Raw genomic sequence first — 26,891 nt, 5'->3', positions numbered from 1 at the left:
AGGCCGAGTCTTTTCTTTTCAGTTTGGTAGGCAGCCGGGGACATTTCGCTGCTCCACAACAGGATTCTAGTAGGCGTGGGGACAATCGTTCTATGCAGTGGTGACAGCAGTCGAATCTGCAAGTCCTGCCAGTGTTCCTGGACCAGCCAAGATGGTCAGACCGACTTGACTCATTACTTTTCAAGTGATGCGTTTTCGAGCTAGGAGGACCGCTTAGTTAGGAACTTCCCGTCCCAATCTCGAGAACATCCAGAATCTTCTCAAAATCTGGTGTTCCGAACCCGCTGGCGGCATCCCAACCCTCAGCCGCACTGAAGCCAGCTCTGTTACAACCGACACTGCTCCCGTTCACAATATCTGTGAACGCCGCAAAGCCTTGTTGATATAGCCACGGGTTCAGCCAGCCTAGCGGCGGCTTGCCTTTGGCGGCCAGGGCGTCGTTGACCAGGGAGAAGATACTGGCGACCGTGGGAGAGGCGCAACTCGTTCCGTCCACGCTTCGCACACTGGCGTTGACGAAGACGAGGTATCTGTAGCTCTGTGCGGCCAGATCGGGGTATGCCCGGCCAGCAGTGTTGTACAGGCCCTTGAACTGGTCGCCGATTGTGTCTAAGTATCTCTCCACAGCGGTCGCTTGCCAGAATGGTCGAGTAAAGTAATTGCTGAAGCCGGATCCAGAGGCGTACCCGTTATGAGCGTCGTAGGCCACGACTTCAGGATAGTCCCTGGTTCCACCGACGGTGGTGACATAGGGACAAGAGGCCGGGAAGGCAGGGAGGAAGGTTATACGGTTCTGTCCGTCGTTGGAAATGCAGCTATCATTATCCCCGACACCGTAGTCTCCTGAGCTAAAGAAGAGTGAGATGCCTTGGGCGCCGAGGGCGGCAAATTGGTTGCACACAGTCTTCGCGTAAAGCTCGGGCACGGTTTGTTCGTCATCGCCGTAGGAGGTCGAGATGACTTTGGGAACAGTGTTTGGGTCTTGCTCCCGTAGGTACAGGACCCATGTTAGATAGGGTTCATTGGTGTTTGAGGTGGTAGAGAGGTCCGGGTCAAAAGGGGGGGACCCGCCGGTTGAATATAAGGTCACCGGTGTAGGGTACACGAGGCCCAGGATGGTTTCGAGGTCTAGATTACCTTCAACACCGGCTTCAGCAGTGGCGTTATCTAGAGGCCCGTTGTCAACAGACACTTGATTTACGGCATAGGAGGAATTGACAGCCTCAGGGCGGAAGTTTCGCAGATATAGTCTGGCATCGGAGCGACTGGAAACCTGGCCCAGGTAGTTTGTAAACCCGATCTGGTTCTTGCTGGAAGCTTGGACAGAGTAGTTGACGGTATTATAGAGAGTGCGGAGGCATGCAGTCGTCATGCCGGCGAAGTTGCAAACACGGTTGAGGGAGCTGGAATTTGCGGCGGCAGTCAGTTGGTCAAGGTCGACCTCGGTGGGGACGGTTAGGACGGTCTCTCCTTTGGGGTTTGCACGGAGGAAGGCAGTGGTGGGTTGGATGGTGGTGACATGTTCATGGAGTGAGCGTGGTAGCGACCACTGGGTGGTTCGGACAAGTTTGGTGCCGTCTTGATGTTGATAGACCGAGTATTTGGTGTGGAGAAGACGCTCGACTTGAGCGACGGGGAGGGTCAGCGTGATCCAATCCCGGGCGGCATTGTACTGGCAATGAGATGGATCAATGTCGTTCTGGGACAGCCACTCTTCGATGAGGTCGGTGGTCTCATCAGAGGGGCTGATAAGCTCATGGACCTGTTGTTGGGTCAAGTGTTGGCCGTAACGATGGTGAGATGGATCTGAAACTGGGAGGAGAGTCAGTGGTGGGATTCCGGTGTAGCTTGAATGGTATGCTCACCTTGATGCAAGTGTTGCTCAAGCAGATCAAAGTTGTTGGCCCTGAGACCGATATTGATCTTTAACAGGTGGAAAGGGTGCGGGTTCCCAACTTTTGACCACTTTGGAGGGACATTGTGAGTTTCCTTGATGGTATCATCGAAGCGGGAGTTGACAGGCGAGGCAACGACAGACTGGAGGGTGACCAGAGCGGCCAACAAGAAGGAGACAACGAACATAACGAGCGTCGAAACTGAAAACGAAAGAGCCAAGCGAGAAGGAGAGGGAGGAGGATGGAGGATGGAGGATGGAGGTTGAGGTCTTCTAGGTGCAGAGAAGAAGTCCAGATACATGTACTCTGTACTCCGTACCTGAATCCCTAAGGTACCTGCGGTCCAGTAGTATTCACTGCCCGCACTGCGCTCAACGAGTCAACGGCGCAGGCTGCCGTGTGGAGAAGGGAAAGGCGCAGTCGTCATGCGTAGCGGGTTTGGTTGGCGGTGGGACCAGATCGACAGGCACCGTGAGCTACCGGCTAGGCGTGTTTAGGGAAAGGTTCCCTAATCCCTGGCACCTGTAACTCACGCTTAGGGTTCGGGCAATTATTATTATTAGGCGTCTCGGGATCCCGATAGGTAGCCGTAACTCTGTACTTGCCTATGGGCGTGCAGCTACTACTGTACTCCCCCACGTATAGACTACCTCGCAGCATCCCCTGGTAGGACAGCTTTCCTTCTCATCTACGACGTCTGGACGGAAACAAAGTGACTGGCCATGCTTGAGGCTTGGACAACAGGCAATTCCCCTTGTTTACATCTGATTCAACCTGTCGTTGTCGCTTGCCGATCAGTTGTCTCCTTTTCATCTTAATGGCGGACACCACTGGAGACGCGCTGCGTCATTAAACTGGGGAAGCATCAGAAGATATTCAGGGTCTGACAGCAGCCTTGACACGTTGAACCCCCTGCAATGTGTGGCACTTTGGGATAAATGTCGGCTGTCAGACAACTGTCATGGCCTGCTCGAACATGACCCATGACCGATGTTGACTCGGTTATTCCATCCCTTATTCAGTCCTTGATCCTGGTATCAGTGTGTTATGCGATCACAGTGTCTTTCCTACTGGGCAGCAGGAGGTTCTTTGGATCTCTTCGTGCGAGGCTCTTCAGGAGGCACTGGTCGTCAAACTAGTCAAACTCTTTGTAGCGATACTGCACATCACGAACTAGTCGCATCTCAGTAAAGGCGTGGACACGAGTAATCAACATCTCCTCGACCTGGGTAAGCTCTGGAAGGTCAACAGGATGGCCAGAATCCAGATGATTGTCAGTGCCAAAGATCATTGACTTCATCTCAACTGCTAGAAGAGCCTCCATGTGTCACATTACATGCTTCGAGTCAGACATAAAGACGGGACTGTGTAAGGTTAAAGTGGTGATTGTCCGAGTCTAAAGGCAGCGGGAAGTGTGAACGACAACAGTTTCTTTCTCTATTCTTCCTATGCTTTGTCAAGGCTTTCCCATCAATCTGTTTGCGGCAAGCCATTATCTATTGAAGATTTCGCCGCTTCGCCGCGTCACTGTCCCTCCAAGCAGTCCCTGTTGTGTAGTTCCTAGTCTTCCGCAACCATGACCTCGTCCCTTGATCTGGCATCCATGCACGCATTGCACACGGTAGGCAAGGCAGGCAAACACACGGAGAACCCGAGATGGAATCTCTTACCGATCGGAAGAGGCATCAACAATGCGGACCACTCCACGAAATCATTCAGGATCGGAGAGAAAAGACGACCGGCATGAAGCCTGCCTGGTATTACCTTGCCCAGTCCAAGATGCCAGAACTGCGCAAAGAAGCAGTCCGACTGCTGCAAGATCAATATCGGCTGGAGGCACTCTCGGGGGACCAGACAACTACCACGCATAAATGGGCGCAGGTAGAACATCAACTGCGTGAAAAAATGCCTACCGAGTTTCATACGCTGGACCGTCTCCAGCAACACGTCGAGATCTGGACTGTGTGCAACAAGGAGAAGATCGCACAGCTATTTCAGGGTGCGATTACCGAAGCAGAACGCCTCAACGTACTTCTGGGACCGACCATAGATATCGCCGGCCCAGCAGAGGCTCTCCGGCAAGGCTAGTTGATCTGAAGATGGAAGCAGTCGTCCTTGACTAACCCTCGCTACAGAGCAGAAACCAGATACCGGAAACGAGGACGGCAACGAAAGTGACAATAGCGTCGACATTGATGTAGACAGCCACCGGAACATTAAGGCCGAAAGAAGACGTCGGCAGAAACAAAATCGCAGAAAACGAGCCGCCGAAGCGGCTGCTGGAGGATCTGACACAGCGGCAGACTGCAGACCTCTTGACCCAGCCACCCTACCGGCGCCTGCGAGATGTGAATGAAGGTGCTGGATGTGTTTAATGTACTCTTGACACATCGGCTATGGTGGTTGACCAGAGGCTTGCAAGATGGGCCAGGGGTGACCGACGGCTGACGGCAGCAAAAATCCCAGTCGCTGTGGTTGGGTGATGAATTGTGAGGTATGATGGGATGGGAGCAAGTCTTGCAAGACCTTGCGCCTCGAGGCGTGTTTACATGAAACTGCTTGCGACTACCCCGGAGAGATGAGCCTTGCAGCGATGCTTGAAACAAATATGAACAACGGGCTGGTTTCGGTTGCCGCGGTCGCCCATACTTTTCGGCGGAGGCTAGAAATAGGAAACAGAGAACACGCTGATGGCAGCGATGCATGTCGCGGAACGAGGGTTCTTCGAGGTCCGGTTCCTCATGTTCTTGATATCCGTACACGAAAAAGCTCCAGCAAGCCTCGGGGATGGCGAAAGCGCAGGTAGTGTTAAAGCGGCGTGAGTATCTTGTACGGCCAAGCACAGATGCAGGTGCAGGCAACTTGAACTTTGTCAGGAGGGTGCGCGAGTGAGAAGTGCGCGAGTGAGGTCAACCACGCGTCGATGCCTCCTTCAACACCAACCCCCACTGCACTGCATATGCTCCCCATCTATCCTAGGATGCAACACTCTACCACATTCTCGACGGTCTGACGGTCTCTCTCGACCTGGCATCTGGTAGGCGCCGATGAGGGCCCAAGCCCGGGGCTGGTCACTGACAATGGAGGCGACCCCACGTGTTGACCTCCGTCCGCTCAAGCCGCTCCTTCGGGCCTATGCCTTGGGATATCTCACCGTCACCGGCCCCAGGCTACTCGATTTCCTGAAGACGCTGGGGAAGAAACACCGATCTGCGCAAGAGAACCTCGCCATCCTCTACAACATCCTCAAAACCTCCACCCAGGTCAATCGCTTCCCCGCCGCCGCCGCACTCATCGTCGCAGGTGCAACCGTACTCCCTCGTCTCGCCCGCAGCCTCCTTCAATGGCTCCTTTTCGCCCTCAGCAAGACCAAGGGCATCCGGCTCAGCGGCAATCTCAACCATCGTATCCACTTCGTTTGTTCTTTCCTTTCAGCCTGGCTGGCCTTTGGCCTGCTCAATCGGGACGAGGCTTGGGTTCGTAAACGGGCCAAATCTCGCACGGCTGCCTCGGTCGACATGAGTAATTTCGAGTCACCGAACCAACACCATCTCCCTCCACCATCGTACCATCCTCATTACGCGGGGAAGACCATAGATTTTACCTTGTTTGTTTTCTGTCGCGCTTTGGACATTGCTGTTATCACCGTCTGGACACGAACCCGTTCCAAGCCATGGCATCTGGAACACAGGAGTCCGACTCTGGCCAACTTCCTGCGCAAGAGTGCTGATCCCTCGATATTTGCCGCTTCGGCCGCCATCATCATGTGGTCGTGGTTCTACTCGCCTGAACGTCTGCCTCGAGCGTACAACCGCTGGATCTCCAAGGCGGCTGATGTAGACGGCCGTCTCATCGAGCTCCTCCGACGGGCTCGCCAGGGTGATTTTGTCTATGGACAAGATACTGGGCAAGCGCCGTTTCTGGGTGGGATGTGCCGAGACTTGGGCCTGCCAGAAGAATATGGCGATCCTACCAAGACAATCCCCGTGCCCTGCGAGGTCTATCATTGCGGGACCAGTACGAGTTGCGAAGTCCACGCAATCTCACGATTCTGGCGCAGCTGGAAGTTTGCAATGGAGATATATGTCCCTCTGCAGGTCCTGGCCCGGCTCCGCTCCCGAAACAGCAAGGCAGCCCTGGATGGCCTGAAATCTGCAGCGAGGTCGTCGTCTTTTCTGGCAGCGTTTGTCGCCCTGTTTTATTATGCCGTATGTCTTGCACGTACACGACTTGGCCCAAGATTATTCTCGTACAAGACCGTGACAGCACAGATGTGGGATTCGGGGTTGTGTGTTTTGGCAGGTTGTCTTGCGTGCGGATGGACGATTCTTTTGGAAAGACCCAGTCGACGACAAGACATCGCCTTCTTTGTCGCCCCAAGGGCGTTGGCCACAATTCTTCCTCGCGTATATGACAAACGATACATCTATCGAGAGCAGGCCGTCTTTGCTTCCAGTGTTGCCTTGATCATGACTACATTGAGGATGGGCAATGACCGTCGTGTCAGAGGTGTGCTCGGGAGGATTCTCGGAAGTATTTTAAAGGAGTGAAGAGAAAGTTACGCTGTCCTGAAAGATGACGAGTGTAGACAGGACTGGCATACAGAGGGTCTGCTTCGCCTTCTCTTGCTCATCTCATCCACCCGCTCCTACGATCCGAGGCTTCCCACTGGGCGTTGGCAGACAAGACGCGAGGAGAGATCCAAGGCCCAGCAACTTGTGAGCCTGCATTGGAGTCAGGCACAAACGGCGAGTTCGAAGTCCTACCGAAGCCACAACTCTCGTTTGGAGGAGGAGCTCGAAGTTGAAGGGGAGAAACCTGGCCGGATCGTCGAGGCACAATACAAGGTACAGCCGAACTTGACCTTGGAGTGGTCCATGAGGGAGACGGCAAGACACCGCCCGGTGCAAGCACTATTTTGCTTCATTCCTGCTTACCATCCATCTGACCAACATCAGCTTCGACGGTCGCATCAGTCCCTTCACTTTCTGTCACTTCTCTCTCGCGATTTCGGGTGAACAAGACACGAGTCTCGTCACTCCTTACACTTAACCTATCCAACCTATTCCGAATCTTCAACTTCGTTGCATTTCCTTCACCTCACTCCTTGCACATACACACTGTGTAGATGAGTCCAGCCTGAGATCGACGAAGACAGCGCAAGGCTTCTAGAAGCCCACCCTTGACCAGACTGCCGGCACTGGGTCCTCTTCCCTTTCATCATCCCTTTTGCAGATCGGTTGCGACCTCGCCTACTATACCTTCAAGATGACTCTGGGATCTGCATGGTACTATGACACTGACACCAGTAAGGCTTATGCTTCTAGCCATGTGCGATGGGTCAATGCAGCCTCCTCTTTCAACATCATCCATGAAGAAGCCAGCTGCACCATAGCTGTCCAGCAAATCTCCACCATTTCTGTGGAGAACAACGGTCCACGAAGGATGTGCTTACATCTGCCCTGGCGGAAACAGCATGACCATGCCACCAGCCAACGAAAAGGCCCTTCCACTGGGCGCCGAATTCTGTTTGAATTCCGCCAGATAAGTCACGCAGAAACGTTTCGAGGATGGCTACGTCACAAAATCGGACTCAAAGCATCCATCTCCTACTCGTAAGTACCCCCTAGAGCGTCGCAGAAGCTGGCGCTACCGAATGTTCGTGGCTGATCTGACATCTATACTCTCGCAGATACCACCAGATGGATGCCCTTTTCGAGTCCACTATGCATAACTGGGGTGGCGAGTCTAGCGTCCGGAATCGCAAGAGAACTGCAGCAGCAGCACCAGAAGCCAACAAGCGACAGCGAACCTCCACCAGAGCACAGTCAGAGTCATCTAGTGCCTACAAGCCCCAGTACCGAGATGCTGCTTCCGCCGAAAGAGAAGGATATGAGAGACCACGAAGTAGCCAGGCAGCCAAGACTACTAGGCCGCCGAACATGACGAGCCGGGCTGCAAGTACAGTGTCCAGGTTAGAACAATCCACGCCCCATGACAATTCTCAGAATCCTCCTCCAAACGCCTCTCCTGCTTCTACTGGACTTGGTTCGTCAAGCACAGCAGCAGCAACATCTATGACGGGTACCACAGCTTCCGCCATGTCAGATACACAAGATGGAGACACAATCATGACCTTGTCGCACTCGGCCACTCAACATCGAATTACAGCGACCACTTCGCCTACGTTAGACGCCGAAGCCAAGATCAAGGACATCCTAGCGCGGCACCAAAGCTACACAGGGCTGATGTCGGAATTCGCCGAACACCATACTGCGATCGTCTGCGAACTCAAAGACAACATTCGTGCACTTGAAGTTTCTGCCTCGACAAACCTCGCCCAAGAGAGGAAGAAGAATGAGGGCCTGGCCGACCAAGAACGCCTCCTTTCCCAACATCTCCAAGAGTTCCAGACTCGCGAGGTTGGCACGCAGACGCGCATCACCGAGCTCCAAGAAAGAATAGCGGTTCTAGAGACGCAAGAACAAGGGTTACGCCGAGAGGAGCGCATCCTTCAAGATCTGCTTCGCCACGTCTTGGGTCCCATTCTGGGCATCAGTGTCGAAGCATGCGTCGGCTTAGTCCGCAGCGGCCGCTCATTACAGCAAGCCATAATCGAGTCCAGTACCACATTTACCTCGTATATCAAGGAGGAGCGAGAGCCAAGTGAGAAGGAATAAAGAGAGCTGAGAGATACGAAGCCATCGACAATTGACAATTGAAATGTTCCGTACTCGATGACGTGGTTCTCACACTGGTTCAAACAAGAGAGGTACCCCACGGACCAGCTGGGAACAGCGGGTTGTCGAGATGTCGCAAAGAGAGAAATCTGTTCCAGCCCGTTCTCGGCCTTCTTTCTTTTAAACAACCAAAAAGACATCGGGGGTTTGTAAGTGGGTGCCAGTGCCGTTGGATAACGGCACAACCAGATCTGGCATATCTGGTCTTTGTTGAAAGTCATGCGCTCGATTCAACGACCCAGGAGATGGGGAACTTCGGACAATGGCATACTGTAGTTGCCATGTCGAGTCTCAAGATCGATAATCAAGCATAGGAATGAAATGCAAGCCAAGTAAACTTCCAAATCCTGACTGGCATCACAGTGGGCAGTAGTAAAGATAGTAGCAGTAATACTAGGTACATGTACTGTGCAAGGCCGAGTCTTGGCAGGGGGGATCAATATCAATATCGGGATTGGAGTTGGGAGTCGGATTCCCCTTGCCCTATCACGGCCCAGTGCAAATACAGAAGAGAAAAGAAGAGAAGAGAAGAGAAGAGAAGAGAAGAGAAGAGAAGAGGAGATCCAGATCAAGATCACATGATGAGGCTAGAAATGGTAAGAATGAAGTCGTCCATACGAAACATCTTTCCGCCCCGTGCTTCGAGAGCCAGAGTGCACAGGAAGCATCAACCGAGTGCTCAAGGGAGGGAGGGAGCGAGTGAGTGGGAGCCCGTTCGTTGATGGATGGGGCGTCGGATCTTGTTGATCTAAGGTCAAGGTATCCGTACCTTAGGTAGCGTCTGGTGGTCTGTCTGCATTCCACATCACGCATTCATTGCACCGTAGTACAGGCGGAGATCAATGGACGAGCCAAGCGCTATTCAACGAGGCATCCGAGTTCGCCCCGGAAATTCAAAGCCTATGGTGCCGGCAACCCACCAGACCGTGGAATGAAGTCTAGGTAGATCTTTTCTCTGGTGTTGCGCAGCCTTGATCTGGTGCGGGAACGTCTTGATAAGGTGTGCTTGGAGACGAGATAGAGAGGATTTCTCCTGATGTCGAGTTGCAAGGTCGAACAATAGTCTTCCGCTTTTGGTGGCCAGAATTGGCTGGAAAGTGAAGGTCCGGGCTGTAGGACTGATTCAGGGTTCGAGAGGCTAGAGTGGGAAATGAAATACTTGGAGATCATCCAGGGGTTCGAGATTGCGGTATAACAAGTCATCAATTTGGCATCGAGCATTCTGGACAACTGTTAGTTCTGATGACCGAGGAATGTTAAGTACGGATACAGGGAACACCCACAATTATGGATTTCAGCCCATTTCCATCCTTATTGTCCCGGAAGTCGGGATACAACGCTACAAGCGATACGACGCCGGTCCCTGTCGCAACCCTTCACTGTCCACCCCCGTGTCAGATGTCGCGGTTAGGAAGCGCAACCACAAACGGAAGAATTCGAGCCAGCAATGCAATGCCTTCTGCAAGAGAGCCGCAAGATGTCGGCATCGGGTGACAAGATGACTGATCCCGAAACTGTCATGGCTCCTGACGCCCGGGGATTTATTGAGACCAATTCGCAGCATGCTGTAGGTCGGCGCAATCACAATGATCACCTCGTCAAAAGAAGGCGAGGTTTTGAAAGATACTCGTTTTAGCAAACGCTTTTTGAACAAGCCTCAGTAGTTAGATTTGGTATGACTGTGCCGCAAGTCGCCTCAAGTCAACAAATCAGCGACGTTCATGGGCATCTCGTCAATCTGCGTGGAGTAGTAAAGTTCGATGTCGCGAAGGATCCGCACATCTTCGCTGGTCACGAAGTTGATCGCAACACCCTTACGGCCAAACCGACCACTCCGGCCGATTCGATGGATATAATTCTCACGGTTGCTGGGCAAGTCGTAATTGATGACCAGACTAACTTGTTGAACGTCAATCCCTCGAGCCCACACGTCGGTGCTGATCAGAACCCGACTATTGCCTTGACGGAAGTCAGACATAATGCTGTCGCGTTCCTTTTGCGGCATCTCGCCATGCATGCTGCTGACGGTGAAGTTGGCCTCGCGCATTTTATCCGTCAGCCAATCAACCTTGCGCCTAGTATTACAGAAAATCACAGCCTGGGTGATTGTGAGGGTGTCGTAAAGATCGCAGAGCGTATCGAATTTCCATTCCTCCTTTTCAACCGCAATAAAGTATTGTTTCAATCCTTCGAGGGTCAATTCGTCACGCTTGACGAGAATCCGGACAGGATCGGTCATGAATTTTGTGGTCATGTCAAGCACATCGTATGGTAGGGTTGCGGAGACGACCACGACTTGCGTCGCAGGTGGGAGGTAACGGTAGACGTCGTAAATCTGTTCTCGGAATCCACGGTTGAGGAGCTCGTCGGCCTCATCGAGGACCAGCATCTTGATGTTTCGAGTGCGGAGGTTTCGTCGTCGAATCATATCTGCCACCCGGCCTGGAGTGCCGGAAACGACGTGTTGTCCATAGTCGAGTTTTCTGATATCTTCGCCCACATTTGTTCCACCGATGCAGGCATGACACTGGACGTTCATGTAGTCTCCTAAGGCCATGATGACGCTCTGAATCTGCGTCGCCAACTCGCGCGTGGGTGACAGTACCAGTGCTGCAACAAGTCAGCCCCGATCTTTCGGAGACGGCGTGGCCTGTACGTACCTTGTGTCTCGCGAACTGAGGTCTCGATGACCTGTAGAATACTGATGGAAAAGGTGGCGGTTTTGCCGGTACCTGACTGGGCTTGTGCAATGGTGTCTCTTCCCTTGCATATTTGAACGATTGCGCGTGATTGAACAGCGGACGGTGACTCGTAGCCGTAGGCATAGATTCCACGGAGGAGATTTTCCTTGAGATGCATGTCCTCAAAGGTCGGGGCAACCGTCACCTCTTTCGAGGTGGAAAACTCCATTCGCTCTGCGGTTTGGATTAGCAAGGTATCGTGTCGTATTGCGTGGTGCACTCACCATCTGCATTTCGATCAATGCCGCCCTCGGCCATTTTGGCGTTTAAATCGAGTACTAGTATGACTGGTGTAGAGGTTGATTGAAAGAAGATCGTGCAACATATGATTCGATGCTTTCACACTTCACGCAGGCGAACTTGAACTTCAAGTTGAACTTTTGACGTTCTTGGCAGAGGCTATGCTGACCAATCAGCGTCATCGACCAATTTCAGCCTCGCCGTCTCTTCAGCCTGCGAAACGAGGCGAGGCTGAGCATGAGCTGGAACTATGGTTTCGGACATTCCTGCTATCGTTGTTTGTTCGCCCATTTGATTTGGGCCACATCACGGGACGGAGAAAATTTACGAACAAGCAAAACGACGGAATGGAAAGAGAACACGAGCTTTAAATTGATGTATTCCGCCCCCGCAGGGCTCCCATCAATTTTCACCCGTCTTGGTGTCGTCACCGCTCAAGATGGCCTCCTCAACCAATTCTCGTGCGCAGGGTGTTGAAGCTCAGCAGAGACCAGATACATCTCGTCCAACTCACCATGGCCGTGCCGCTCTTCTCCCTCGTACCTTAGCTGGGGCGACAACAGGCCTCGTTGCAACATTCACCCTCCCAGAAGACAGTGACGATTCGTTAAGTTCTGATATTAGCGATATACTTGTGACAAGACCTCTCCGCACATCTAACATGAATGCCACCAATGTCCCTGGCGCCCTCACCGCGGCCAACAATGGCAATACCATTTCTGAAAGCCTCAGGCAGCTCTAAACATTGTTCTTCAATCCATCTCTTTGCATTGCTGCCCATAATGAATCTTTGTGGCGTAACACGTCGGCCCTTTGAGTGGAAGGACAGGATTCGCTCGGCGTTTCGCCAGTTGTGGGGGAAACTCCAGATCTCGAGGGAAGTGGCCGGGGTTGCTCGAGAGGGCCTCCAGCTGTACTCGTAGTAGTAGTTACTTCTGCAGGAGACGGCCCTCAAGGGCGTCGACCTCGACCCGAGCCTGCTCCAGGTGACCGAAGCCACCACGAAGATGCTTTTTCCACGACACGGTCGTGAGGGTTGAGGTTGTCGAGGGCGAAATCCTCCTCGATTTAATCCCCTTGCTCGGGGTCGTCCTCGTCGAAGTGGTCGTTAGTGATAAAGTGCCGGCAGAATCGTGAGTCTTTACTGGAACAGCTCCTCGTGTTCAGATCCTTTGACATGTGTTAGTATCACAGACCAGAAGCACAACACCCAACGGCCTTACAGAGCACACGACTCACTAACGGCATCGACAAAGCAGAGAGGCATATAGACACTGTGCGCAAGGCTTACCAAAAAGAAGGAAGCTCAAAATGGAGGTCATTGTGCACATTCAAGATCTGACGGCGCTGTGTATCGAAAAGCAAACCATCTACCATCACATCGTCAACATACTCAGCTGCGGTCTCATGGGACTTGCAGCATTGTCCCCGTCCTCACTTGGACCGATGCCGCTGTCGGTGCCACTGAAAGGACCGGCATCCATGTCAATATCCCATTTTTCTTCCACATGGGGACTATCTTCATCAGCCCCATCATCCCAACCCTTCTGGACAGCCCCTCTGACATTCCACCTCAAAGCTCGCTGAACACTTTCTACCCATTCGTTGGTACCGGTCATAACGGTGGGGAATGGGTACTGGGATGCTTCCAGAGTCACATAGTCGCCTTGTTTGAGCTCGATGCGGCCTTTCCCGTCAAAGGAACAATAAGCGGACGACCGAGACTTGTGAGGGACAGCTATCCGCAGTGCGAGAGTGTCGGAGAGCACCATAGGACGAAATGAGAGAGTGTGAGGACATATCGGTGTCAGCAAGATGGCAGGAATGGATGGGTGTATCAAGGACCCTCCTGCCGACAGAGAATAAGCGGTAGACCCTGTCGGCGTGGAAAAGATACACCCGTCCGCCTGGACGATGGTGAGAAGCTCGTCGTCACCATAGAGCTCCAGATTCGAAACGTAGGCTGAAGGACCGCGGTCGATGACCAGCTCATTCAACACTTCAAATTGCTCGCCCTCCTCCACTGCGCCCTTCGCAGCACCGGGCGAGCGGTCTATTCTCCAAACCGTACAGGTAAAGCGCATTCGCAGATTGACGCGCATACCAGAATCGCCCATGACGCGATCGAGATGTTCTTTATATTTATCAAATTCAAAATTCGTCAAGAAACCCAAACTGCCGAGGGAGAAAGACAGGACGGGCGGGACCACCCTCTGGAACAGCCAGGACGTGAACAATACAGTGCCGTCACCACCCAGGGTCAGCACAAGATCGAACTTCTCCGGCGATGACCAGCACAGATCCGGGGTCCAATATTTCAGCATGTGCTGAAACCGTGTTTCCTTTCTCACGAGCCCGGCAGCATCAAATCGTTTTGAATTTCGCAGCTTGGCGTCGACATAAACATTGACGCCCAGATCACTGCCATACCGAGGTGTGGAAAGTAGCCACTCGGCGAGGTCGCGCGTCAGGTAAACCAAGCTATTGTCGCGGGCTTTGGTCACGATCATAACGTTTCGCACCGCGCGCTTAAGCGGTTTGCGCTGTAATTGTTTGGAAACTTCCCGCACCCCTGTTGCGGTCTGCATCAGCCTCGAATGTGAGTAGTCATCATCCGCCATCTCCTCCAATACTTTCTGGAGATCCACGACCCCTTCGAACCGCTGGTGGAAAAAGCAGGGTGAACGGAGGAAACTCGTTGAAATGGGAGAATGGCCTGAAAGGGTGCTGGGTTGCAAGGCTGTAAAGGTTGCTGTTGGACACGACAACGGAGAGAGGTTGTTCTGCTGCTCTAACTCTCCATCGCCACCGGCGGTATTCTTGACGGGGTTTGTGGCCATGGAAGCGGCGTTGGACCCGATACTGGGTCGTCGAGAAACCAATGCCTTCAGTATAGTTTGTCTGGGGATGTCTATTGATCTTGCGTTCTTCCGGTGGGAGAGAATGGACTTTGGTAATTGCAAAGGTTTCGGTACTGGGACGGTTGGATGGTGGGCGATGTAGGAGCCGCGCAGAGGATCGAGGAGGGGGGCCTTCACAAGACTGAAGCCAGGCCCGTCGACGGAAGTCAGCACTGTCTCATCGACAGGAGGGTTGGTGTGTGACGTGGGAATATCGTGAACAGCGTGAGTGTGGTCATCGGTATGTAGGGGGTCTAGATTCTGGGCATATTGGCGCAGGATACCCTCCCCCAATGTGACCTTTGAATTGGAGGTGGTCATACCATGGGAGAAGGGCGAACAAGAGGCATCAAGTAGTGCAGGAGTCGGAGGAGAGAAGTTGCTGGAACTAGTCGCTTCGGATGTAGTGGGAGAGGATAAGCTGGAATTGGTGATCAAGTTCGAATTGACGGCGGCGGCAGCGGTAGCGGGAGTGGTGGTCGGATCGGTTCGAGTGGTGGCCATTGGTGTTGGGACGACCAAAAGGCCAAACCCGGAGTTCGGAGTCCGAGGTCTGTTGCAGCCGAAAGAACAGAACAGCAGCAGTACGGAGTACCAGTCGGCAGCTTAGTGACCCTGTGTGTAGGCGCAGGCACAGACAGGCACAGGCACAGGCACAGGCACAGGCGTGGGGGCGGGTGGAATCACTCGATCAGTGATGCCAGGCACCGGAGTTAACGGGAAACCGACTTCCTTCTGTACCTAGGCTGCCTAGGTAGGTATGACGATGTAGATACTTTGTACTCGTACTCCGTAAGACTCAACGGTCCGGCCACCGGCTAATTGAACAGAAGATCGAGTCTCGTCAAAAGGTTGATGTGGTAGATAGATGTCACCAGTGAGTGACCTGTAAGTGCTGCATTGAGAGGACTCTCTTCTTCCCTGCTGGGCGATGGGCTGGAGGCCATGATTTAAATGCCTAGGCCACGCTGTATCGGCCAGCACCCCTTAGCCGTGGCTTGTGTACGGGGTACATTCAGGATACATACTCCGTACGCAGGAGGTAGATCCAAGCACATGTCCCCTGGAAAAAGCAGAAGCAGGAGTCGGTTGGTGACTGGTACCGAGCCCCTAAGCCCTGAGAGTCTGAGACAGGCACGTGGAGACGGACGGTGGGCTCTTAGGCGTGGGTCAACCACAGAAATGCCTCTGCCAGCCACTGCGGCACCATCTCACAGCGCCCCCGACCCCGTGCTAATCGCCTAAACTGCCCCCTGTCCTCGTCCAAATGCTCGGCGTCCCTGGTGGAAAAGGGCTTAGGGGCTTAGGAGGCCTCAGGCCTATGTAAGCCTGTCTAAGGAGCCCCCGACGCTCCACCCCGGCACCTCACCACTGTCTGGTGCCAGTCAGCCGCCCATTTTGTGACTGTGTTGACGGGTTTCAGCTTTCACACAAAACCGTAACATGTTCAGTCCTGTGACTCGTGTCGCTGGCCTCCATCCTTAATCACCCGGGCTTCCAGTGCTTTTCTGATCACATCAAGCACGCCGAGACCTGAGTATTCCGACGAAGTATTCGTTCCGTTCATAGCAACGTCTCCGTTGTGCTGTTTGTTGACAGTTCCCAGCACAGCCGACCTGGCAACTTGTTGAGCTTGCTTCCAGTCGCCCACACTGCATTTGCCTTCACTCTCCATCAACACGGTCTTGCCGTCACTGGTGAACGCAAACACGTGCAACGAGGTGCACTTCTTCCGTTGCACGACACTAGGCCCGGCAATCAATCGTCCATCTTGACTGATTCCCACCAGTGCTGCTCCTGCGACCGCCTTCATTTGCACGCCAGCGTCCAGGCAGCCAAGGATACTAGCATTCAAGGCGGAGGTGAGGACGTCGAGATATGTCTCACCTTGCCCGCCCCCTTTCACCCCTCCGGGCAGGCTTTCGTCGCTCTCGACACTCACCACTTGCAGGGTGATCTGAAGCATCGTTCTAGGGGTTTCATCGCCTAGGACAACAGTCTGCAGCGTCCGCATGATGAGTTCCTCTACATGTCGCTCCTTAACCATGCCCACCCCATTGTGTGGTCTCAGATTGACTTGAATAAACGTAGATTCTGGAATCTCATCGCTTCGGTATGGCACCTCGACGGGATAGTTGACGCCGGCGATGATCTGACAGCCGTTGTTGGCCGCGGTGTATGTGGCAGACCCATCGGCATTGACTAGTGTATGGAGGATGGCCTTTGGAGACTCCGTCATGGCCATGGTGTTGGACATGGTTGCGTGGTGGTGCCGGTGGTGACGAGGATGGGAGAGTAAGAATTTATAGTGGAAATTTTAGCAAGGCTTGGCAAGGCTGTGAATGTCTGGGAGCGCGGTGAATCGTGGCTGATTTCTGCCTTATGGCAATCTGTCCACGGTGATGATATGACGTCCGACCAAGTAGTGAGGTAGTACAGTACATCTACCCTAGCTTAAAGTATGAGATGAGTAGTAAGCGTCGAGGAAAGTGAGAGATATAGATACAGCGGTAGGCAGTCACAAGTGTCAGTGCCGGACCCTTACATGCCGCCTTGACAGGCCAGCCTAGGCCACAGCGTCGAGAGCAGGTACATGGTTAATCGCACGCGCAAGTCTAGCAAGATGAAATCCGGTCAACGAGCTGAGAATGGTGGAAGGAAACAGTCACCAGCCTGCACTGACCCAAACTTTAACCTGGCCGAGCCTGAAAAGGCCACAAACATCAGTTATCACAAACAACAAATAGTCAAGGGGGTATCACGACATGGATAGAGTCATTGTTGCTAAAACCTCCCGGGATATCACATCGGCCCATTTGGCCGTTCACTTTAGTCCGGCAAGGCCCTCATCACGCCTTCGAATGCCAGCAACGCCATCGCATTTGCGGGAAACGCCCGTAGAAAACAGGGCAGAAAGCCTCTCCAGTATCCCCTCCAGCCAGATTCTGTGTATACCGTAACAGCAGCATCTTTCCAGTGTCGAAAACGGGGAGTCCCATCATTCAGCGCGCCACCGAGCGGATCCGTCATGATCCTCTGCTTGATGACGTCCGAGGGATAAGAAGTCAGCCAGAAAATTTGGGCCGACAGTCCGCCTGCCCAAAAATTGATTGCAGGAGTGGAAAGGGAAGTGCGCCTCTGGAAAGCCCGGGTAATGATATCGTAGCTTCCCCACCAGAAGAAAAAGAACGAGCGGAATATCAGCGTTGCGCAAAGGCCGTGGTATACGCCACGAATCCCATGCGTCTTGAAGATCTTCTTGGTGCAGTCAATCGGTCCACTATACAGCCTGTCTTTCTTATGGGCGGCATATTGAATCTGTAGTCTGGCCTTGACGTGCTCGACCGGGGCGGCAATGAACGAGACCGTAGAGCCTGCCATAATCCCAGCGATTCCATGGCCGACTGTAGGCAGTTTCTCCTTTGCCAATTCTGCGGCAGACTTTGTCGGCCGCAACATCGGGTTCGTGAAGACGTTCTCATGCAGCAGCCGTCTGTAGAGCGTCAAGCTGCCCAGCATGACCGAATCCATAGCCATCCATCCCAGCAACGGCGGCGTTGCGCCTTTATAAAGTCCTCTTGCGCCTTCTTTTCTTAGTGTCTGCAGCAAGCAGTCCAGCGGTCCATTGAACCTTTTCTTTTCGGCGGTCTGCAATCGAACCTTTATCGTATCAAAAGGATGGCCGACCGACAGTTTCGCAATGCCGGAGAAGACTCCTGCCACGAATCCTTTGTAATTGCTGACAACGGACTTTGTGGCCACTTTCTGACTACCATCGTTGTGAGTCTGGTGTGTGACAGGGGACGAGCCTCCGGCAACAGCGTCATCTCGAGAACTGCGAATTTGTTGGCATGGATACATGAAAGTCCCATCGTGATGGAAGGCAGAAAACTCACCTGCTCAACCTGGCCGACATATTCCACCCATACGGTGACCGTACCGACTAATAAACCAGGCGGGCCAACAGTCTCGTCTCAACCATCGGAACGACCCCTAGACACCTGTATATCAAAGGAAATAGGAAGTTGGAGATGTACGGAGTACAGAGTATCTCTACCTGTGGGCTGCGGGCAGTTTGACGGAGGGGCCTGAAGGTCGTCCGGGGTCCAACTAGACTCCCCGATCCGCCAGTGCCTTATGCCCTGGTAGGTGCCTGGTATGCCTTTGAATCTCTCTTAGATAAGCATCGGCCCGTTTTATTTGGTACCTGACAGCGAGTCGGCGACTAATCTAATCCGTGCCACTCACTGCCAACGGATCGCGCCAGGCCAGGTCTGTACTCCATATGCACGAGTCCGCCGCCAGGGAAAGACTGAGCTTTTCCCTCCAGCACTTTTATCGCAGGGATTCCTCGCCGACAGCACGATGCCGACACCGCAGGAGCAGAAGGGAGCGCCGAATAGAGTCTGGACCACACTCATCACCAACACCCAGTATCTGTCTGGGCTCCTAACTCTTGACTACTCCCTGAAAAAGGCGGGCTCAAAGTATCCTCTCGTTGCGCTGTACACCGACACATTCCCTCCCGAAGGACTCGAAGCTCTTCGAAAAAGAGAAATTCCAGCCCAAAAGATCCTGTACCTTCTCCCCTCAGTCTCCAAGGACTATGCCAACGACCCGCGATTCTACGACTGTTGGAGTAAGCTCACTCCATTCAGTCTCACCGAGTATGACCGGGTAGTGCAACTGGACAGTGACATGATGGTGCTCCAGAACATGGATGAGCTGATGGAAATGGAGTTGGATGCGCCTGAGTTGAATGGCGACGGAAACAGAGTATATGCGGCCAGTCATGCCTGTGCATGTAATCCTCTGAAGAAACCACACTACCCTACACACTGGGTACCGGAGAACTGTGCTTTCACAACTCAACACACTACTCCTGATGAGGCGCAAACCATCGGTCCCTCGCCCACCGCGGGCATTGCTTGTCCTAATGGGGGGCTTGTTGTGTGCAATCCCAGTCAAGGGACGTATGACAAGATTCTTGAAGCTATGCAGAATGGCGACATAACCTCTGCTTACGACTTCGCCGATCAGAGTCTACTAGGTGACCGGTTTCATGGACGCTGGGTGGGCTTGCCCTATATCTACAACGCATTGAAGACGCTTCGGTGGAAAGGTGTGCACGACGTCATCTGGCGGGATGACCAGGTGAAAAATATCCATTATATATTGAGTCCCAAGCCGTGGGACGAGAAGGCTGAAGAGACAGAAGATGAAACACATCTCTGGTGGCACAAGATGAATGATGAGAGACTTCAGCAAGAAAGTACCAACGGGGTCAAGGACGGTTTCTGATGGCCAGGAAGCGAAGATCTTGCACAACCCCACTAGACTATGAGGCAGGGTACTTAGAAACAATACCGATAGAGTCATCCCTGCATCAGGTCGCTCAGTTCGTCCAAGCAAACACGGTCAAGGCCCAAGAGTCCCTGGCTGATTCCTTGAGCTTCGAGACAACGACTTCAAGCGCTCGTCCTTGATCCTCTCGACAAAAATGTACGCTGCGCTCTCAGACTTGGGCCCGGTGGCGCCATGAATTCCTGCGAGATTCTGGAGGATCGCTGGATCGGACGCGGAGGCAGATTGCAAAAGCGCAAAGAAGGATGTGTTAAGCAACAGAAACGCCCACTGCAGGTTTTCTTGATTGTCCCGAGGAGCATTCCTCAATTCGCTCATCGTCCACCAGGTCATGAGTGAGCTTAATGAGGGTACGTGGACCTTCCCAATAGTGTCAGTGACTCCCGCGAACATGTCGCGATCAGCTTTCCACGAAGGTTGTCTCATGATTGCCCGGGCAAGCCATGGAGTTGGGGTGCTAAGGCTTTTTAGTTGGCAAGAGAAAGCCACGCATGTATTCACGTCTGTCAAGGCAAGCCCTTCCTGACATAGAACCCCTGCAGAGAAAGAGACAACAATTGCACGTCTGTCTGCTCCGTTGTGGCCTTTGCAGATACTCAACCTCATTCCGGTGGTCTCTAGGACCCAGGATAGCAGGGATTGGTCTTTCACACATAGGGCCGCAGAATGCCAGGCAATGCTCTCGGCAGGCGCCGGGAGCATGACTCCGTCATCAGAGGAGTATATGCGTAAATCAAGTCGATGTGGATCTGGTCGTGTTGCTTCCTCCGCTTCGCTAGAGTGTGGGATGTTGATGAGCCCAGTAGTGCAACACCGCCAGTCCACATTCGGATGAGATTTGTGATCTGACGGTAGATGGAGCCTTGTCGGCCGGCTCTTTGTCAAGCTCCGAGCAAATGCAGCTGAGATACAGATCGCTAGTTCGCAGACGCCTAACCACCATGAAGAAGATCGCAGGCCAAGGTAATGACACAAAAAGCTAAGAGTCAAGAAAATCCCGATCGCATCGGCTTTGATACATGCCGCTGGAGTGAGAGGCTTCAGCCATATGGCCTCGAAAGCCTGAGCTCCGCCATTTGCAGCAATCAGAAACTCGGCGCCTGCTTTGCTGTCGGATTGTGCCGCTATCGCCAGTCCATCTTGCCAGGGTTGGGATAGCCTTGTGTTCTTCGATCGAAGCGGGATGGAGTGGCTTGCACGCTGAATATGTCGGGCAGCCAGCGTGACGAATGTGACGATTCCGAGATACCCCAGTATGGTAAGAAGCCACCCGGTGGAAATCTGCCAGTTTCGGCTGTATCGAAGTTCGACCACGTAGAGGCCCACGATGAGCAGTGCCGAGCCCAGGCCGATAAGCAGGGAGATCTTTCGGGACGTTACATAGGCCGTGCAGTATTCAGAAATCGCATCAAAGGTGAGGACGAAGCAGAGGGTGTCTTCCCCAAGCTCAGAGACCCTGATGTCCTCGGTCTTTTCCCCTGCTCTGGGGGTGACTCTCAGAGATATGCAGGGCATGCTTCAGTTGCTTCCGGAATGTTCCTGCCTCCTGCTGGGACGGATTCACCTGTAAAGCAGCGGCAAGGATCTCAAATAGTTGGTCTTTCAAACCATCTCTCCTGGTGTCGGCGATCAAAATCTGGGAGCACCACCTTAACTTCGCATCTGTCTTGGGGACTCGCAAACGGATTTTCGCCGCCTCATAAGAGTGGCAGGCGAGCAACTGGGTCACAACATCCCCTATAGACGCCGCAGTCAACGTGGATTGTAAGGCAGATACCCCGACGGCGCCTGCGTGCAGCGCAGACGTTGCAGCGGTTGTCCGAACCAAGTATCCCTCAATCAATTCCGGGTGGACAGCATTGCAATTGACCCGAGACATCTCCAGTGCAGCGACACTTCGAGATTCTTGCTCGTAACCCAAGAAGGAGCGGATTCGATCAGAGCCAGACATTCGTAGCAGACTGGTGACAATGGAGACCGGGCCAAGTGGTGCAGCGGCGAGGCTGAAGGCACCGGCGAGGCTGAAGGCACCGGCGACACTCCTGACATCTCGGAGCAGCTGTTTGGTACTGCGCTCCCCGATGAGTAAGATCAAAGGACCGACATCAGACAATGCCGTGGCCCATGCATCGTAACTGGAGTCGACAGCACCGCCGATCGGGAGTGCCCAGGCTCTACCGACCAAAAGCAAGGTGGAAAGGAGTGAGGAAGTAAACATGTCAATTTAAATCTAGAATGTCCGGGGTGAGAAAGGTCAACTCAGACGGCGTAGAAGGCGAGATGGAGGCTGCTTCGTTGTCATTGCTGCCTACCCAACGCGTGTGTATTGTCGGCAGTCCTGAGGCTGAAGCTGAAGCTGAGAGTTGACCTCGCATAACGGACGGAGGCAGGGGTCAGGTAAGGATATGTATTGGCTGAGGAGGACTCCTGCGGTCTATGCCCATGAACTGGACAATCACTTATGTAGGCTCCTTAGCGCTCAGCTTGTGCCTCTTTTGTATCACTTCGCACTTGCAGCAAATATGGGACGCCATATGTCCATCGGGTGCACTTTCTAAGTGACTGAACTGCTATGGGTGCCATGTAGCCCGGCGGGAAAGATCTCGGTGGAGGATCGTTGGCTCGTACGTGATACATCGTTTGATGGCTGAGAGAAATGGTGACCAGATGCAAAAGTGGTGTATGATAGTGCTAGATTAGCTGGTAACGGAAGATTGAGTAGACAGGAGGAAGTGTTTAAAGACGCAGTTAAGGACGGCCGCAGTTGCAGTTGCAGTTGCAGTTACGTGTATCCTTTCACCTGGAAAATACAACCACAGTCTGCCTTTACCCAGTACTTAGGTACCCAGAACAAAGCTGCCAATTTTCATCGTCTACCAGCATCCTGTCATTCTCAGGACAGAGACTCAGGCCCTCATCTGCTCGAATGATTCTTCCGTGCATCTCTCGCACGAACCACGAAGGTTCCTCGGCCCTTCTCACCAGCCCATCTCTTGCACATGGTCTCGACACTCATCGGATCCCAAGTGGTCGAAACAGAGTTTGGGCTTCTGCCCAGGTGGCCGTCGCATCCGTGGAAACACGCCCTTTGACCTATCAACATCCATTGTACAGACCGAGTGGGTGTACGGAGTACTGTTGTGTGAGAAGAGCGTGTCTGTCAGTCCTTGACTGACTGGTTGCTCGACTTCTCTTAGTTCGGACAGTGGAAGCAATCGAAGGTTGCTGTCGCCGTCAGTGTCGGTGCTTACCGTCCCTTTTGCTTCTTCCAGCATAACCGAACCGAACCGAAGCCGTGGCAGCCGTTGCCGTCTGCGTCTGCGTCCGTTGTATCGATGATTAAACCACTCCTAGTCCTCCTCCCTCGACGATCCTCTCTTTAAAGCCAGCCAGACCGCACGAGACCGACTGCTGGGCTGCTGGGCTGCTGCATCATGTTAGAAACCAAGCTCGGTCAGCATTAACACACAAGTGTACAATCCAATCCAATGGCTCGGTGTTACGTGGATTCTGCCGGCTGCAAATGACGACAGTTGCAGCTATCAAGGGGTAGTTCCAGGCTTGCCAGGTCACGACTGAGCAGCTCTTACAACTGGACTTTCCCCTCTGCATGCAGTCCCAATTCGTAGCCCCAAGATCAGCATCACCGTCCAATGTTGACTATTGCCGCAGTGGAGAGCAACTCTGCGTCAACAAACAAGGTAGCGCATATCAAAGAGGCAAAACGTGCTAACCACACCTCACCTAAGGGAAGCCACCGAACAGGGAGTGAAGACCACAAAGCAATGGGGCGTGCATACCGACAGTGAAACCGCCTGTGACAGGGCGGCATTTCCTCGTCCTGGCCACTCATCTGCGGCCGTTAGCCGACCATCTCTCACACTGGACCATTTCCCCTGTTTTTTCGGGCGTCCAGGGCCGCCCCCCGGCGCCCGAGGTGCCTGCGCTGGTCCAAACACCGGTCCAGATACGCTGAAGATGGGCTTCTAGTCGGCGCCGTCTCTGCACCTGGGCTCCACGCCCAGAAGTGCAACATCTCATTCATTCGAGCCATGCATTTTCCCTCGCATCCGTCGCCCTTGCAAGTGTGAACCTGAGGCGAGATGGGTAGGAATCTGCACCATGCATCTTGCCGGACGTTCTGTTGGGGGCAAGACTCAAAGTAACCTGGCCCGCCACCTTGGACCTCTGTCTCCTGTCTCTCCAAGGCAAATATCTCAAGGTCACCATCACGGGATATCCTTTCTATCACAACTTGATCACTCCACGCGCGTCTACGAGCAAGTCACCGGCCCAGCTCCTTCCTTTCTGCTGTCTTTGATCAAGATCCGCCGTTCCTTTCCTTCGACAACGTGAGACAGGAACTGCCATCATGAATTGCATTACCACCCTGTAGCAATCGGGATTTGGTCTCGGATGTACCTCGACGTCACGGTCGAGAGCTTTTTGAGACCTTTGTTTGCGTGACCTGCTTGTGTCCTGTCTACAGTTTCTACAGTTTGCAGTGTACATGAATACGGTCTTGTCCCAGACAGATTACACAAACCTCACCGCCTCGCCTGTGCCTGAAACAATCGATCTGTGCCTGTTGTTTGTGAAGCGTTCCCCCTGTACTACAATCTGGATCTTCGGTCAGGGCATAAGACATTGACACACTCTCCACTACGCAACACAGACACAAGCATCAATCCGTCAATCAAGACAATCAACAAAAGGCTTCAGCCTCATTTTCCAGCGCTTCTTGTCCTGTCAGAGTCATGTGCGTACGTACTAAAACCTCGTACGGATGTGGATGCGAGTTCAAGACCACTGTTGAGTGCCACTCATCGCACTGTCAAGGCCTGGAGCGGTACCATTACCCTCGGGAAGGTGATTGCCGTACCTGTAAACTAGGCGGCGATGGAGTGACCCGGGGCCGGGAAGGCAGAGGTCGTCATGCACAAGAGATCTCTAGACATGCTCGAACGGAAGGCGCCAGCGAGTCCTCTGACGACCGTGTACTTTCGCCCTTGGAAATTGGGGGAGGCATAAGTCCATGGGCAGTGCCCTTGAAGCGAGAGAAAGAATGGCACAGCCCTTCCAGAAAAAAGGCAGACGACGCCTGGCTGGAAGAGCATGTGGAGAGAAATTCAGATTTGCAGACGATTCGAGAATCAATGTCTGCGTGTGCCATACCCGACCAGGCATCTACCGCCTTCTATTCTCCCTCTCGTCGAGCCCGAGGCGCACATGAGTACGAGCATGATGATAGCCATCACCGCCGTGAGCGTGATGAGTACTATGGGCAGCCACGACGGGGAGACACGGTGGAGTGGCCGCTCCATATCGAAATACGAAGTGTGCCCGACCATGGTCATGGAAGCAATCGTCGACCAGTGCGACGACACAGACACGACAGCCAGGAGAGTTTTGAAAGCACCCCCAGCTCCCGATCTTCTCGAAAATACAAACCCGCTCCGACCACATACACGACCTATGATCATTTCGAACCTTACGACTCTGGGTACGGCTCTTACGGGTCTCGAGCTTCCCACGGCTATGAAGTGGCCAAAACAGAACCATACACCTACTCACCGATACCACGTACTGTCAGCATCAAGCCACCTTCGACAGCATCGCACGGCGTTTACCAAACAGGATTTGGGGTCGGAGGTGTCGACGTTGTCTCCCGAGCTCCGCTATTTGCGTACAGCACACGGAGACATTGAGCCAGTACAGCAACAAAACACTAACGGCCACGGCTTATGATTTCATCTGCTATTCGTCTCTGGCGTTGTGGCTCGCGTCCACAGAGATGATTTGCACCAACCCACTCAGAGGGTGCCTTTTGTCTTTTCCTACTGCATTTCCCTATGGGGTGGCACGGCAGGTGACTACATTATCCACTTGTTCCAGTCAAGGCTCTACAGACCTATTTCCAGCAGTATGGATTGGTGCAATGGAATGCTATGCTCTGCATGCGTCACAAGCGCGTCAGCGGGAGTCATGACCAAGCTGCAGTTGACTTTCTTCTGCCTTTGATCGAGCGAGCATTGTCACCCGGATTTGGTGACCAGGAACGCTCCAGACGGGAGGTATGACACAACACAGCACAGATGCGGCTCACGATTTCAACGGAGCGATATGACGGGGGTAACGACAACGAAGGAACGATGGACTATGAGGGATTCCGTCTAACGGGAGTTCAGCGATGGTCAAGGTGGCGGGTTCAGTGTTGGGTCGATACGGTTGACGGTTGTCGAGAGGAGGGGAGGCTGTTTTGCATTACTGACAGCCAGTACTTGCTTGTTTATGTACCTGATCGCATCAAGTGCCTGTCATGTATGTGTATATTTATATTGGTTTATCCGTATTATTTCTTGCTCCCCGAGACCATTCACATTCACATTTGCCATAAGCGTCATACACTACCTACCTGGTCAACCTGGTCAACCTACTCTATGTCATTGTCGGCCAGTCTCTGCATCCGCGTGCCATGTCATGTCGTGTCGGAGGAGTCCTGATCTGGGAGATATGTACGGATCCGGAGTAATGGGCACGGGCGGACAAGGTTGAATTTGTCACCGGTCGGGGCACTCTGCAGGCCTCCTAAGCCTACCCGGGGACTCAGAGTCTAGGAGTGTAAGCCTGAATTCTGCCCTATTGCCCTATTGCCCTATTGTACCGGGTGATAGATACTCATAGCTCCATGTTAGGTGCATGTGGCTACCTCAGGGACCTAGAGGTAGGTACTCCGTTAGGTATCCGTACTGTACCTATTATAGATCTGCTGTCGGTACTCCGTAACCGTACTCCGTGCAGTATGTACTCCGTAAGTCTTTCTTACTTCTTGTTCCCACCCCTTCCTTGCCACTCTTTCTCTTAGGGCAAGGCAACCTTAGGGACGGATACATACTACTGTACGGAGTATCTACTGTATGTAAGTCCCGAGAAAGGTGGGGTTACTGTATGTACTCCGTATGCATCCGCACTGTAGGGCTAAGGCTCAGGGCCAAGGCGGGCCAAAACAGG

At 53.2% G+C, this 26,891-nt stretch overlaps 11 protein-coding genes across 11 annotated transcripts; 5 read left to right on the top strand and 6 right to left on the bottom strand.

Annotated features, from left to right (window-relative positions):
* Positions 1-217: 217 nt before the first annotated feature.
* A1O3_10389 (uncharacterized protein) lies at positions 218-2,082 on the bottom strand (the record flags this gene model as incomplete). Its single annotated transcript, XM_007740479.1, has 2 exons — positions 218-1,812; positions 1,866-2,082. The coding sequence occupies 2 exons, from the start codon at positions 2,080-2,082 to the stop codon at positions 218-220; spliced, it is 1,812 nt and encodes a 603-aa protein (XP_007738669.1).
* Positions 2,083-3,551: 1,469 nt separating this feature from the next.
* Positions 3,552-3,983, top strand: A1O3_10388 (uncharacterized protein; the record flags this gene model as incomplete). The annotated part of the gene is made up of 1 exon (XM_007740478.1): positions 3,552-3,983. The coding sequence occupies one exon, from the start codon at positions 3,552-3,554 to the stop codon at positions 3,981-3,983; it is 432 nt and encodes a 143-aa protein (XP_007738668.1).
* A 992-nt stretch (positions 3,984-4,975) lies between these two features.
* A1O3_10387 (uncharacterized protein) lies at positions 4,976-6,445 on the top strand (the record flags this gene model as incomplete). Its single annotated transcript, XM_007740477.1, has 1 exon — positions 4,976-6,445. The coding sequence occupies one exon, from the start codon at positions 4,976-4,978 to the stop codon at positions 6,443-6,445; it is 1,470 nt and encodes a 489-aa protein (XP_007738667.1).
* A 718-nt stretch (positions 6,446-7,163) lies between these two features.
* On the top strand, positions 7,164-8,575 carry A1O3_10386 (uncharacterized protein; the record flags this gene model as incomplete). The annotated part of the gene is made up of 2 exons (XM_007740476.1): positions 7,164-7,510; positions 7,588-8,575. The coding sequence occupies 2 exons, from the start codon at positions 7,164-7,166 to the stop codon at positions 8,573-8,575; spliced, it is 1,335 nt and encodes a 444-aa protein (XP_007738666.1).
* Positions 8,576-10,331: 1,756 nt separating this feature from the next.
* Positions 10,332-11,634, bottom strand: A1O3_10385 (ATP-dependent RNA helicase fal1; the record flags this gene model as incomplete). Its single annotated transcript, XM_007740475.1, has 3 exons — positions 10,332-11,245; positions 11,296-11,550; positions 11,601-11,634. The coding sequence occupies 3 exons, from the start codon at positions 11,632-11,634 to the stop codon at positions 10,332-10,334; spliced, it is 1,203 nt and encodes a 400-aa protein (XP_007738665.1).
* A 1,358-nt stretch (positions 11,635-12,992) lies between these two features.
* On the bottom strand, positions 12,993-15,020 carry A1O3_10384 (NAD+ kinase; the record flags this gene model as incomplete). The annotated part of the gene is made up of 1 exon (XM_007740474.1): positions 12,993-15,020. One exon carries the CDS (start codon positions 15,018-15,020, stop codon positions 12,993-12,995), a length of 2,028 nt encoding a protein of 675 aa, XP_007738664.1.
* Positions 15,021-15,963: 943 nt separating this feature from the next.
* A1O3_10383 (uncharacterized protein) lies at positions 15,964-16,773 on the bottom strand (the record flags this gene model as incomplete). Its single annotated transcript, XM_007740473.1, has 1 exon — positions 15,964-16,773. One exon carries the CDS (start codon positions 16,771-16,773, stop codon positions 15,964-15,966), a length of 810 nt encoding a protein of 269 aa, XP_007738663.1.
* A 572-nt stretch (positions 16,774-17,345) lies between these two features.
* On the bottom strand, positions 17,346-18,432 carry A1O3_10382 (uncharacterized protein; the record flags this gene model as incomplete). Its single annotated transcript, XM_007740472.1, has 2 exons — positions 17,346-18,351; positions 18,413-18,432. The coding sequence occupies 2 exons, from the start codon at positions 18,430-18,432 to the stop codon at positions 17,346-17,348; spliced, it is 1,026 nt and encodes a 341-aa protein (XP_007738662.1).
* A 449-nt stretch (positions 18,433-18,881) lies between these two features.
* Positions 18,882-19,817, top strand: A1O3_10381 (uncharacterized protein; the record flags this gene model as incomplete). Its single annotated transcript, XM_007740471.1, has 1 exon — positions 18,882-19,817. One exon carries the CDS (start codon positions 18,882-18,884, stop codon positions 19,815-19,817), a length of 936 nt encoding a protein of 311 aa, XP_007738661.1.
* A 117-nt stretch (positions 19,818-19,934) lies between these two features.
* On the bottom strand, positions 19,935-22,098 carry A1O3_10380 (uncharacterized protein; the record flags this gene model as incomplete). The annotated part of the gene is made up of 2 exons (XM_007740470.1): positions 19,935-21,363; positions 21,437-22,098. 2 exons carry the CDS (start codon positions 22,096-22,098, stop codon positions 19,935-19,937), a joined length of 2,091 nt encoding a protein of 696 aa, XP_007738660.1.
* Positions 22,099-24,637: 2,539 nt separating this feature from the next.
* Positions 24,638-25,588, top strand: A1O3_10379 (uncharacterized protein; the record flags this gene model as incomplete). Its single annotated transcript, XM_007740469.1, has 1 exon — positions 24,638-25,588. The coding sequence occupies one exon, from the start codon at positions 24,638-24,640 to the stop codon at positions 25,586-25,588; it is 951 nt and encodes a 316-aa protein (XP_007738659.1).
* Positions 25,589-26,891: the final 1,303 nt, after the last annotated feature.

The sequence above is a fragment of the Capronia epimyces genome, assembly GCF_000585565.1.
Source record: "Capronia epimyces CBS 606.96 chromosome Unknown aczIQ-supercont1.11, whole genome shotgun sequence".
In the NCBI taxonomy this organism is placed as follows: domain Eukaryota; kingdom Fungi; phylum Ascomycota; class Eurotiomycetes; order Chaetothyriales; family Herpotrichiellaceae; genus Capronia; species Capronia epimyces.
Note: the sequence above shows the minus strand (reverse complement) of the source record. Positions and strands in the feature narration are given on the sequence as shown.